Genomic DNA, 14,003 nt, shown 5'->3' with positions numbered 1-14,003 from the left:
TCATTTACTCCTGCTCACATTCTAAAGGATTGGAAAACAACGTAGCCCCCCCCCCGTTGGAGTTTCAGTTCAAAGCGGACCAGCTCGTCGTTTCAATCAGTCGACAACGCTGATCAATCTGTAGGCTTATGTTTTTAGATGTAACATGTCCTTTACCTTGCTGCGTGCCCCGTACACCTTCTAAAATATAGAAGAGTGGTACCTTTTTGTCCTCCTGGTCTGCTTCTCCACTTCTTCTGCCTAATTGGCTTAGAGTGCTGACATTTACATCCTTTGCCCTCGGTGGCACGGCTCGGTTTCCACTCTGAATCAGCTTATTAGTGATTCATAATTTTTTTCCTTTCTCCCCCCAGATCATCTCTTTCCCCAGGTTCTTTACCTTTCTCTGTTGAAATTATCCTGTTGTTTACCTGTGTCTATCAGACACCTATTGGCCGATGTGTTGCACTACCCGTGATCGGCTGTGTTTAAAACATGATCTCTGCATTTTATCAATTCCACTCACATGCTGCCAAAGACAAATGTAATCCTCTGCCACAGACTCAATGTGCCATGCCCGCCCATCATGATGTCGGCTTTAAAGTGTTGAGCTTGATCGATTACAAAATAACACTCGATCACATCATGTGCCCTCCCAACCCTTCTCATTCTCTTCTGGTAACACAGGAGTTTCAGTACTTTTTTCAGGAAACGAGGACATTCTGCTGCGGTCGATTAAATCAGCTCACCTCTGCCAGTTCACGAACATCTCAGCTTTCAAAGGAATGGAAAAAAAACGAATCGCCAAACATTTTCGACGAGAACTTAAGCAACAACTGGAACAGAACGCTCACTTTGAAGAGGGGGGGGGGACACGTGTCACATTTGGGCGGCTCCTCCGGATTCACATCGAGCCATGAAAGTAGTGGTAATGGAACAACTGTAATTGATCAAATTTGCTAGCTCATATAAATACAAATGTCTCTTCTACTTACTCATCCTAAGTCCTACTCCTTCGAGGAACAGCCCTGTTGAGAACACTGCATGTTACAGCGTCATGGAATCGTCCCAAGGTGTCGCTGAACGAGGATGTTTTCCAAAGAAAGACGTCGTTCAAGCAACACGAGCTTAGTAGAAGTCATCCTCATCCCCCAGCAGTTGATGGCTCTGGTCCAAAGCTCAGGCCCAAAATGGAGGATTCCTGTCTGGCAGTGCTCCTACAAGACCCCCATCCCTACCCTCCCCACCCCCTTCCAAACCGACTTTGTAGGGATGAGAGACCCTGACAATAAGCCCCGGCTGACACAAAATGGAGGACATCGGCTCTGGGCTGAGCGGCGGGGGGATTTCCGCTGGCCATGTGTGAGATTAACTCACCTCCGAGGTTCCATGCTGTGCTGACTCTGCTGGCAGGAGTGGAGAGAGATGGGAGCGAAGGAGTACGGAAGGAAAGATGGAAAGCTATTAAAATCAAAGGTTATTACTTTGCTGCCAAGGTTAAAGGAGCTTGGTTGGCTGATAGATTTGGCAGCTCCAAGTAAGCTTCAAATCCAGCAGGCCTTCTGTGCAGTCATGTTGAGAGACTACAACATTAGCAGTATTTTGTAGGGAGAAGTTATTGTTGCTGGAAATGTTGCTTTGTGCTGTGTTTTTCCGTTTCCCACATTCAGAACGTTTCGGAGGCGAACAGAAAGTGGCGGTTTAGCCGTCCGGAGATTTATGCAGTTATCGAATCACTGGCACCAGATCTCCAAAGAAAGTTCCCCTCCCGTTTGACCCGCTGCATCACCACTTCATGCCCTCTTCACTGTGGTGCCAAAGACTTGAATGAGGTTAATGTGAGGGGAAGTTAACTAGCCGAAGAAGAAGATATAAAAAAGAGAGTGTGATGATGTCTGACAGCAGTGAGATGAAGTTTGAAAAGAGGCAAACTGCAGTGAATAAAAATCCTATACTTCCCTTTTTTTCAGGGGCGTTTAATAATGTGATTGTTTTACGATGTTTCACTCATCGCAGAATCGTTGCTTTGTGATCAGGTTTTTTTTGTTTTTTTGGCGTCCGTTATCGTATCATGTCTTTAGTTACCGCGCGATCCCCACCTCTGCTGGAGACCTTAATGGAACCATGAGCACGTACTGCACCGCAGAGCACCGAGGCACCCTTTGCCTGCCATGTGTTCTGCTGACACCCGTCTGCCCAGCTGTGAGCAACACCTGGCAGCGCCCGACAACTGGAGACGCATTAAGAATGAATGAACCATTCAGGGGAAGAGGAGATGAGGAATTAATCCAACTCTGTGTGTTCATTTCGAAGAGTGCAACTTCTGTTTGTATGACAGATAATGACGGCGGTCATAGAAATGCGAGGGGGGGACGGGGGGCGCACACTGGAATTGTCATTCGTAGCCTTAGTCTTCCCGTTAGCGCCTGTCGTTTATTTCCCCACTGCGTCACTGTCATTTGCCATATAATTCCCCCCCCCCCCATCCCGCCCCTACAAAAACGGCACCTGTCACTATGTGTGCGTGTGTGTGCGCGTCTGCATTTATGGGTGTGTGTGTTTGTCTCCTCACGCAGGGAGCAACACGAAAACCTCAGCCTCCTTTTTGAAAATGCAAATAGGTTCTATTTGTGGCCTGTTCCTGTCAGAGAGTGGGTGAGCGTATTGAAAGAAGTTTTTTTTTTTTGTGTGTGTACGACTGTGTGTAGCGTGCGGCTACATCTGCGTGTGTGCGCGTAGTGTCAGCTCGCCTTTGTGCATCTGTTTAACACTAAGTGTCTTTGCCATGGCTGTTTGTATCTGTGTCCTTGGCAACTGTGTACTTTGATTTATTTATTTATTTTTCCATTTTATTTTGGTGCAATGTGTCATTTTTGACAGCAAAAGATGTTTGTGTTTATTTGAGGAAGGAGTGTTTGTAAAATGCTTCTGTTCAAACTAAAATATTTCACAGGGAGTTCAGACTCCAGATCCTCCACATCGCGGGAGTGAAGCACAGGGGAGAGGGAAACAAACAGACTGACTGTGTGTGAATATGTTTACCCTGTATGTGTGTGTGTGTGTGTGTGTGTGTGGATAAGGTTGAGGGTTGTTTGTGTGTTTGTATGTTTCGTACACTTTTGCAGCAAATATGTTAATCCACACATCTTTGAAACTGCAATGTGAATAACCGTCTTCTCTCTCTCTCTCTCTCTCTCTTTCCTTCTCCCTCCCTACATCTTCTTCCTCACCCTTATCCGTGATTTCACCTCCATCCTCCCTCCGCCTCTCTTCAGGAGAAGAACAAAGACAAAGACAAACGCTTCCGTCCGCTGTACGACATCCCCTACATGTTTGAGGCCCGCGAGTTCCTGAGGAAGAAGCTCATCGGCAAAAAGGTAAAATCCTGCAAAGTTTAGTTCATTTAGTTCATCACACAAGAATCTGAAACTACAAAGTTAAAAAAGACGATCTCTCTCTATCTCTATATATATATTGCATATATGAAAACCACATGAGAATGACAGAAGAGTTCAAAATCAATCAGTCAATCAATTCAAGTTAAAATGAAATCTGGATGTGCTTTTCAAAAAACTGTCTTTCATTAAATACAGCAAGAGAATTTGTGGAAGCGATGTTAGGATCAACTATTTCTAAAGGCATAGAATATTATTTCAGTCAAAATGATTTCGGCCCACAGAATGAACAAGTCTATTTCTGAACATACAGTGACACTTTTCAACAAGCCGATCACTCCTTGGCTCATTGTGTTCCTCCGCAAAGTGAGTAAATCAACGTTATTACTTCTAATGAGCTTTTATTGAATTAAACACTAAACTCCAAACAGGGACTCCTCCAGTGACTTTACATATCTTCCAACACACCCCAGTAACCCAGACACAGATTTCAGAAGCCTAAAGCGAGGTATCGAGAATCCCTTTTTCTCCCCATCCCTCAGTTTGAATACCAAGTACTCCCACTAGATGCCCAGAGGCTTTATATTGGCCGGGGCTCACCCTTTTAAACAAGCACTGTTCATTTCCCCACTCTCGTGTCTATTGATCTACTGGGTCGGTGCACCTTTGGGGCCTGCTAGGATTTACACACATCTGACCCAGCAGAATCAGACACTGAGCGAGGCTCCGTCGCTCAGCTGGGCTCATATAATATTACTGCGTGAACATCTCTCTTATGTGTCTTAAATATGTACAAAACACCTCAGCCTGAGTTAAACGGCTTCAAATGGCAGAACTTTTACAAGACAGGACTGATACTCTCCGATTTATAGTAGGAACTTTAGCACTCAGCGCTGATATTCAGAAGTTTTCAGCACACAGTAGGTTGTTTATACACAAGTCTCTCATCGGTAGATCAGTACAAACAACGCCTACGTTGTTTTTATTGTGGCAATTTCGCCGCCTCCAGTGGCAGTAATGGCAAAGAGAGAGAAGGCAGCTGTTGCTCACAGGCTCGCCCAGGGCTATTGTCCACTGCCTGAGTGGATGATAGTTGGTGTTTTTCCAAATAGAAAACTCTTCACTCTCGTTGGACTCAGTGGGAACGCTTTATAATGGAAAACATGCTGAAAAGGGTTGATTCTCTTTTTTTTTTTTTTTCTGTTCAAATCCGACATGGAAAGGCAGCTGAAGACCAAATTGATGGGGAAAACTCTGACACAATAGAGAAATTACGGCGCCATCACACTCGCGACCAAAGACTTCCTGATTCAGAAATCATCTCATCAATTGAACGCTGGATCCCACCGCGTGTTTCCGCTGGGCTGACGACGTACACGTTTCAGGGGGTCCAAAGCACAGCAGCAAAACAAAAGACAGAATAAACATTACATCGAACGCTCTCATAGGGAAACAGGGAAAAAAAGAAAACAACATTTGCTACACAGCCTGGTAAACACAAAACCTGCACCCACTCAAAGCCAAAAAGCCAAGAGAGTTCCTTTTGGCATTCAGTGCCGGAGTGAGATTCATCTCCCTGTCCCAGCCTCTTATCGCAGTCATTTTAATCATCCTCATTAATGCTTTTTTAATGACAGAAAACACAGCCGTAAGCTGGCTTTTGACGAGTGAAGCGCGTATAATGATTTGGCTGTTTATTTCTGGTGTTTGTGTTTGGGGATAATGACCGTGTGTGTGTGTGTGTGTGTGATGGAAATAGGGCGTCTATAGCCTCGTCAAGGTGCTAAAACACTGTGCCCATTATACCATTAGCATGATGATGAGATGTGTAGCATCAAGCCCCTATGTCAAGCCATGTAATGGAGGTAAAGAAGCCGTTTGGGGTGTGCTACAGAATATTAACATGTACAGATGTAAGTACAGTATGTGTGGGAGCATCTCGATGAGGTCAGAACATATATGGACTGTTATTCAGACGCGTACACGTTTACACTCTTGCAAACGCGCAACCATCTGCCGTGGCCTTTATCTCTTTACTCCTGCAGAAATCTCTCTGCAACAGAAAAAAACATCAATAGTGTAATACAACACTTTCGTGTTCTCCTCCTTATATTCATCTTAATATTCCCAGCATGCACCTCATCATATCCAAACAATCTCGCTTGATTGGACCGTTGGGGCTTTTTAAAGTCCCACCAATCGGGGAAAATTGTTTACATGTAGTGTTTACCGCAGAGGAAATAAAGTATGCATGATTTTGTATGTGTCATGACAAATGAGTGTCTGGAGCGTGATAAGTGTATGCATGTTTTTTTTTTTTTTTTTGCTCGGGTGAATCAGTTGGTGCCCCGTTGACAGTGTGCAATAAAATGTATCCAGCATGATCCATCACCGGCAGACGGCTCTAAATGCAGCTGGGAGAGCCCTCCTCTCTTCTTCTTCTTCTTCCACGTGGACTGTACACACACATACAAGTCGGAACATTGACCACCTAATGTTTGCAAACTGTGAGGAAAAAGGAGTTCCTTTCCTGCCTCCGTTATTACCCCAGTTAGTCTTCTTCAGCATTTCTTACTTCAAGAGTTTACCTAAATCTGGCCTCAAACTTCGCCTCTCTCATCCGATAAGCCAGATGTAAATCAATGTATATGTATATTGGTGAGCGTGTTTCATATCCTTCTGCATCTCTCTACTTTTGATTGGTATTGAAGTTTTGTCTCCCAGGTGTGTGCTTATAGGCTCGTAAAAATGAGTTACATATGAGTGCAGAGCTCTTGCCCATTTGCCGCCTGTGCAGCCTTCTTCTTCCTCCTCAGTGTGCAAAATCAATGACGGCAGAGCTCTGGAATGCTGCTTCTCTCCCATCCCTTCATTGTTGCTAAGACACCAGTGCTGAAGCGGTGAATTAATCCCTCTGTCGCCAGAAATCAAGATTTCTTTTAAATGATCATTAGCCAGGTGTTTGTGAGGAACGAGCGTCGGCCGTTTCAGCAGCTTTTTGCAGCGAGAGAGAGAGAGAGAGAGAATTAGTTTGGATGAAATCCTAACACACTCTGTGGTTGAGTGTTTATACGCGAGCACAATACTTAACCTTCATGGGTGTAATGTTAATCTGTGCTACCTTGGCCCACTTGAGCTGTCAAGTTGGATGCAGGTAGGTGCACAGGCGCACAGATGCATGTTGCACTCCAAACAAGGAGTGGAGTTTAGTCGACCCACTTACTGTCATCCTGTCTCTGAAACACTAAGCTCTGCAGAGACAGATTCGGAGCAGTAAGCATTAGGAGAAGACTCTAAGACCAACTCTTTTCCTCAAATTCTGTTCCAGAGAGATCCACTTTGATCTTTTTTTTTCCCCTCCCCTCTGACACAAACAGAAGCAAAAGATGTTACCCCGGCAGTAGTGGGGTAATTGGGCCTCGTCCAGGATTTAGAAGGAACTACATTGTTTGGTCTGGGTCTTCCCTGTAAAGGAAAAGAAGAAAAAAAAGCAAAAAAAAAGCAAAGGGACTGTCTGCAGATCTTTCCCCAAATCAACGAAGGCGTATCTTTTACATAATCTAGCTCAAACTGGACTTGACCAAAGCTTATCATCCCCACAAATTCCAGGTATCACGTTGACCTACAGGTGTTCCCCTTTACAGCATTCCCTTCTCAAAGCTCAGTCCGCCTCGGTGTGCGCTGCATTACATGAATTGGAAAACAAGCAGATTTTTTCCCCTGACTAAACCTTCCAGGACGTGACTAAGCATTAAGTACGAGCCCGAGCGTGCTGAGCAAAAACTCAAAGCCCTAATGCCACCGCTCCGCTTTGGGAGAATAAAGCAACATTAAATGCTTTTCCCCCTATTGAACCTCCTCTTCCTCCTCTCTATAAGGAGAGCTGGCTGCTTTTGATCTTCTATAAAGCATATCTAATATCCATATTCAAAGAAACTGGCCCTTTTTTTCCCCCCTCTATACCGTCAAGCTGAGTCCATAGATGGCGTTCTGAAGCATACCTGGTCAGGGAGAGATTGTCACTTTCATGTAATGACGCGACAAACTCAAAAAAACCAACATTCACTGTCAATTTGATGTCCGCATCCTTTTTTTTCTCGGCGAAAAGTTTGAGAGACAGAAGACTTCTGTGTTGTAAATTTTCCGTTTAGGCCTTTTTTTTAATTTTATGATAAGTATGTGATTAATTGAAATAACTTCTAAAATATCCCTTTTTTAAAAGGTTCACTGAGGCAGTTCTCCTTCTCTCCTCTCTCTCTCTCTCTCTCTGTCACTCTGCGTCGATCAGTCCGTCTTCATCGCTTTCATATGCGTATATTCCCACCCGCATTGAAACGGCAGCGCTTGCATGGTGACATAATCCGAAAAGAGCTCGATTTGGCTAACTTTATAAGTAGTGCTTCTTGTGCGCCTGGGTCTCAGCCTCAGCAGAAAAAAAAAGAGAGAGGAAAGAAAAAAAAAGTCCAGTGGAAATGTTGAATTAAGCCACTTATCAGGGTTGAGCACATTCGGATAATCCCGCGTGCTCAAAGTGGCTCCTGTTATGCAGCTGCCTGTGTAGTACTGTTTGTGGCAGAGTACCCCCCCCCCCCCCCCCCCCCCCCCCTTCTCATTTGCGTGCATGTGAGTGAGGTGCTCGCACTGAGAATGCCGTGTGTGCAGTAAGGGTATTCGATGCGGTGTGTATTTCTTAGAGTGGTTTTCGGGGGGAAAATCTGGAGATGTGTGTGTGCGTTTTGAAACAGATGCTTAGAGTTCAAACAGCAGCGTCATCAGGTCCCCTGGTTAAAAAAATCCTGATGGGGCTTCCTCGTCTTCCTCCTATTTTTCTTTCCTAGAGTTGTGCCTTCCCAGCCTGGGGATGTTTTCCTTCCAGCACGGCTCACTTCATTAATTGATAGCCAGCTGCGATTTTAACAAACACTAACACAGCGGCAACTTAGGCACCTCTCTTAAACACACAATCCTTTGCAGCCGCTTTTCCTTTTTCTCTTACAATGAACTTTTATTTGCTCTTTCTTCCACTCTGTTGTTTTGCTTGTCCCCCTCCAAGGCTCGAAAATGAAGAATTCCCCTTCTGATCAAACCCGCTGCGATTGGTTAGTTTCCATTTGCAGTGCAAGACTGCTTCACCACCTGAGCGTAGGCCACGTTATTTTGAACTTTCCGGTTCAATACAGCAGTTAAGCCTCAGCATCAGCTACACCTGCATGACCTCAAGCATGAGTGGTACGGATTTGAACGTGTTCTTGATTAGAAAGTATCTGCATTCACATCTATTTGGGTTGATTTCATCGATGTATTTGTTGATTTTAAAGGTTAAAAACAAACGGGGACATTTGATGAAAAGGTGCAGGTTTCTTTTTTTTTTAGCAAACATGAACCCTCCTACACTTTCTCACTGATAGCAGCCATTTCCTTTGTCCTGGCAGTCCCAGGTCTCCTTACTATTATAATAGTAGTGCATAACAGTTTTTTTTTTTAATCCCATAAAGGGCATAATTGCACACGTAATAAAAAGCAAGAGTTTATACTTGTGTTTCCGTTTTAAAAGACGAGCAGATGCTGCACATGAAAGGATTTAAACTGCAAACATGCAACAATGTCACAAACGATATTCATTGGTTTACGTAAACTAAATGTCCCATAATGCTCGTCAACTCGGCTGAGCAAAAACTTTTCGTCTCACGCTTCCCCTCCTGTCCGTGTCCTTATCACTCCCCCAATCGTCTAAATCCATCCGCTCCCTCCCTCCACCTCCCTCTCCTCTGGGGGGTTCTTACAGATAGCTTTGCCTTATCAGTAGATCGGTTAGATGGCCCGTGGAGAATGGGCCTGGAAACTCCTCTAATCTAACATCGCATGGTCAGAGTTTATAATCTGTCATCATCTCGCTTAATGGGGAGCTACTGGTATTGTGGTTTCACAGCTTATAGCATCCAGCGTCACATTGTGTGTTTCTAATCTCCTCCTCTACTCTTCCTTTCTTCCCTCTGTGCATTTTCATCTTTCCTGTTTTCATTTCATCTCGTCTTCTCTTCTCAGGCCAACTTGAGCTCTTCCTGTTTGTCATTGCTTCGTGTGGCCCCGGTGTTTCCACCAGTCGGGCCTGAGAGCGTTTGGCTATTAAACACAAACGTGTCCAAAATAAAACCAAACCGAAGCTTTTCTCCTGAATTTGAATAGCATCAGTTTGAGCTACGAGGAAATGAAGAGCTTTGGCGTGGGAGTGGGGGGGGGTGAATAATTTCCTTCTATAACAATAAGAATATCTGTGTACGGCTACACATTTGATGGAAATAGGGGGTGTTAGTAGAAAAAGATTTTCACTTGAGAGGATCCCACTCCAACTCTGTTTCTTGTACTATGACCGGATATTATTACTATTACTAAATCTGGTGGCGTACGGGGTTTGAGTTTATTTTTGAGCTAATGATTCAACTGGGATAAAAATGTAATCTCATAAAGGATGGATCGAATGTGTGGGGTTTGTGTAGGTGTGTGTACAGATTAACTGACACCTTTTTCCCTTCCTGATGCTGATTCTAATACCAAGAGTTAAAAGGCTGCTAAAACTTACTTCTCTTTTCAAATACCAAAGTATGCATATTAAAACCTAACACCTCTACACTCTCTGCTACCATTGTTGTGTTTTTTTTTGGATTATACTGTAGTTGCCTCGTGGTTATCTTGGGTTGAAATGCCAATACAGTACTTAGATTGTCGTCCTGACTCGGTATTTCGATCAAAGCAAAATATAGCGCACTAAACAGATTTCTCCGCCAATTTGACTCTCAGCATCACTTCTAAAGACTCTTATTGGTTTTGTTTTTTTAACATGAATGAGGGTGACCTCAACACGAGTGAATCTGGCAGACAAGACGCTGACAGCTGGATAACAGGAGACAATAAGGTGAAGTCGAATGGTAGCAGTGAAATGCTGTTTTTTTTGGCAGTATATGTACCAAACGGCTCATATCCCAGTCTTATGTTATTGGCTTTTCCTTTTTTTTTTTTTTTTTAAAAGGTTCATTCTACCTGCTTTTAGTTCTTTTTCAAAATAATCAGCTTTGACGCTCTAACTGACTTCAGTTAACACTCCGACACCTTTTCTCTTCTGTGCTTTTTACGCCTTTGGTAGCACGCTCATTTGTATTTAATGGTGCTCCCAGATCTGTTTCCCAGTATCCTTTTCATATTCCGTCTGCTCTTGATATGCAGACAGTACTTCCAGCAGAACAATACGCTAAATCACATCCATTCAGCAGTGACAGAAGCTCTTCTGTTCCTCACGTCACCATGTCCCCATCCCGTCCATCTAATGACAAGCCCACGTCTCTGCGTGTTCTGGTTGGCATCTCTTTCATGTTCTTGTAATAGGCCTGTCTGCATTGTCTGTATTTGACTCGTGTCTAAGCTATGACACTGAAGCAGAGCCAGATTCCCGCAGATTTTTTTCTTTTCTTTCGCCCTTCTTTCTCTCCCATCATCACACTTCTCCACACGTCTAACATGGATGACACGTAGCTCTTAGACTGCCGATCATGAGTACCGGTAAGGCTGCAGCCCTGCGGTCGGCGCTGTCTGCATGCGTCTGGGCCCCACAAAGCGGGCTTTCCCTTTAACAAGCCTCTAGATAAACACACACACACACACACACACACACACACACACACACACACACACACACACACACACACACACACACACACACACACACACACACACACACACACACACACACACACACACACACACACACACACACACACACACACACACACAGCTGAGTGACAAAATTGTATCTTCAGGGTGGAAAGAACGGAGTATGTCCCTCGGGAGCCGTTTTGAGAACACACAGTGGAGGGTTGTGTGGGTTCTAGCACAGTTCCCTGTGTGTGTGTGCATGTGTGTGTCTGTGTGCATGTGTGTGTGCGTGTGCATGTGTTTGTATTGTCCCAAACACCCACAGTGTGTTAATACTCCTCCTCTGGGGAGATCTACAAGGCCGCCTGACGTGATGCACAGTGACTGGGGGTGACCTTGAGAAGTGGGACAAACACACAGACCCACACACATACAGATCTGAACCCCCCCTTTACACTTATTATTACACTAACTGGTGTTGCTTTCTGTTTGTGTCACTCCTGGTGGCCTGTTTGACCTCCCTCTCATGGCTATTTGCCCCTTCAGGTCAACGTGACAGTCGACTACATCAGAGCCGCCACAGGTCCAGGAGAAACCACTCCCGCCTTCGCAGAACGCACCTGTGCTACAGTCACAATCGGCGGCATGTAAGTAACATTTCACCACATTGAAAGTCAATAACTGCACTGAGCTGGTGTTTTTCAATCTAAGGTTCAAAATAAACAATTAACACAACCAAGTATAAACTACAACATGTGGAAATAATACTGAAGAAAAATTAGAAGTAAAGCAAAACAGATAATGAGATATGTAAAATGTGCAAAAAACCCACCAAAAAACAGTCGTCATTTATAATAATAAAATGCTTACAATTCCTTCCAGGTCAGCCACTTCACAAATTGCATTTATTGAAGACCTCTCCACCTAAATGACCCACAACCTTCTCCCTACAGACACATCGCTACCAAAATGTGTGAAAATGTCCCGTGGATCAAATGTATTTTATAAGATATAATGCTCTTTGGTAACTGAGACAGATGCATCATCACAGTATGTTAACATCACACAACACAAGACTGTAAAAAAGTGGTGTTTGAAAGTAGAAATCAGCTTTATCTTAAGAAGCAGAGTGTTCCGTTGACAGCACTTTGCTTCCACTTTGGTCCTCAATGTAAAAAGAACATATCATATATCGTCAATTGTGTATGTTCCTTTCACCATGTTAACTTGATCAGTAGTGGATGTAAATGAGCTTTAAGGGACATTAATGCCACCTGGCCTTTTTCATCACTCCGTTCCTCTTGTTCATTTTTGACACTTAAAAACAAACAAAGCTTTTTATTTCTGGCTGTTTAAAACACCTCAATCTGTACTGGCAGATCATAAAGCCATAGACTTTCCAGTATAAGACACATCAGTAAAACATGTCGTAATTCATTTTATACAGAGCGTCAGACCAAAAAAGGTTCATCTGATGCAAGATGTCACACAATAATCATTTGTAAACGCTTAGAACTTCTAATCTCACCATGAATAACAAAGTAACCTGAAGATGCTGCTTTGTATTTTAATTTTTCATGAGAAGTGTCGCCTCAGTGCAAGCAATTATTTTCTATCTACAAACACGCCTTTGAAGAAATCTGGCTTTATCTGTTTGGAACATGTACTTTATTCAGGGCCACAGATAGAAGCGTTATTAAACTACACAGAGGTTTGAATTTAATCAAAACCGGAGAGAAGAGCTGTGATGCCACATGACTTGAAATGAAGTCCGTCCTCGCGCACACGCACACGCACACACACATACACACACACACACACACATACACATATACACACACACACACATACACATACACACATACACACACACACACACACGCGCGCGCACACAGTTGAAAGGCTGGTTTATCTTCTGGCTCTCTCTATCAGCCTAATTCCGGGCTCTGTGGCACAAAGCACAGTTTCATCCTCGCATGAAAACATGGAAGTGTTTGTCACAGAAAGGTCTCGTATCTGATAGGAGGTGTGTACGGGTCAGGACCTGACCTCCTGACCTGCCAATTAGAACCCAGCATTAGTCAGCTTCGCCGGCCGTTCGGCTCCGCACTAAACAGCTCGTCGAGGGCAGGGGTAAGGCTGGTAAGGGCCTTTAGATATTTTGGGTATCGTCTGATGGAGTATTGTGTTCATGTCATTTCACTGATTGTGGTTAGAGAGAAGAAAAGAAGAGTCTGATTGAGCCTGTTGTGAAAAGTTTTCAAAGCTTTGAGAATCTGGCAACACCATTAGTATCACAATACAATAATAACAGTTATAATAACAATAAATGTAATTTATCCCTGCCCTCACAGCAATGCAATACATTGGTTTTTTTTGCTCTACTTTCAAAAAACTACTTTTCTTTTGCATGGGTGGTTTGTGTGTCGTAAAGTTTCATGCTTTTTCGTCCTTCAGTACACTCGATTCAACAACTGTATATTCCTTCATTGCTATTTTGTCCCGCCCTTTGTCCCTTCGTGTTAAAGTTAGATCTGAGTCGGCTTGATAAGGCGAAGAACAGGAAGTCCTTCTTGCGTGATATCCCAAAATGAAACGTACAGACTGTCTTTATTATTCTCTGCTTGCTACCCAGTTTTTGGTCGCTGATACAGATTTTAGAAAAAGCGACATGAACGTCTACCGGTGCTGTAATATTGTGTCAGGCCCATACTTGCAGCATGGAGACAGATTCACTCACTGGATGACACGAGCTGAACTCTTCTCCCTCCCTTCATTTCATTCTTCAACATTTCAACTAGAACACTGATGTCCGAGGGCTATCCACTAAGTGCTGTATAAAGTACGACAATGCTCTCCTCTCTCTGCCCTTCATGTTCTCTTCTGTGCATCAGTAACACAGCGTGGAAGCGCTTAGTTGAGTCTGCAATGTCAACATTTAGGTGCCCTTTGTTCCTTAGCAAAGCCACCTTTGGATTTCTC

At 43.8% G+C, this 14,003-nt stretch overlaps 1 protein-coding gene across 1 annotated transcript in view; it reads left to right on the top strand.

Annotated features, from left to right (window-relative positions):
• The window catches only part of snd1 (staphylococcal nuclease and tudor domain containing 1), a 164,695-nt gene that overhangs the window by 25,910 nt on the left and 124,782 nt on the right, over positions 1 to 14,003 (top strand). Inside the window, 3 exon segments of the mRNA XM_079335501.1 lie at positions 3,255 to 3,356; positions 11,568 to 11,668; positions 13,025 to 13,154. Coding sequence (XP_079191627.1) covers positions 3,255 to 3,356; positions 11,568 to 11,668; positions 13,025 to 13,154 — 333 coding nt within the window.

The sequence above is a fragment of the Symphodus melops genome, assembly GCF_947650265.1.
Source record: "Symphodus melops genome assembly, chromosome: 22".
NCBI classification, from domain to species: Eukaryota; Metazoa; Chordata; class Actinopteri; order Labriformes; family Labridae; genus Symphodus; species Symphodus melops.
The sequence above is the reverse complement of the archived record's forward strand: the minus strand, read 5'-3'. Positions and strand labels throughout refer to the sequence as shown.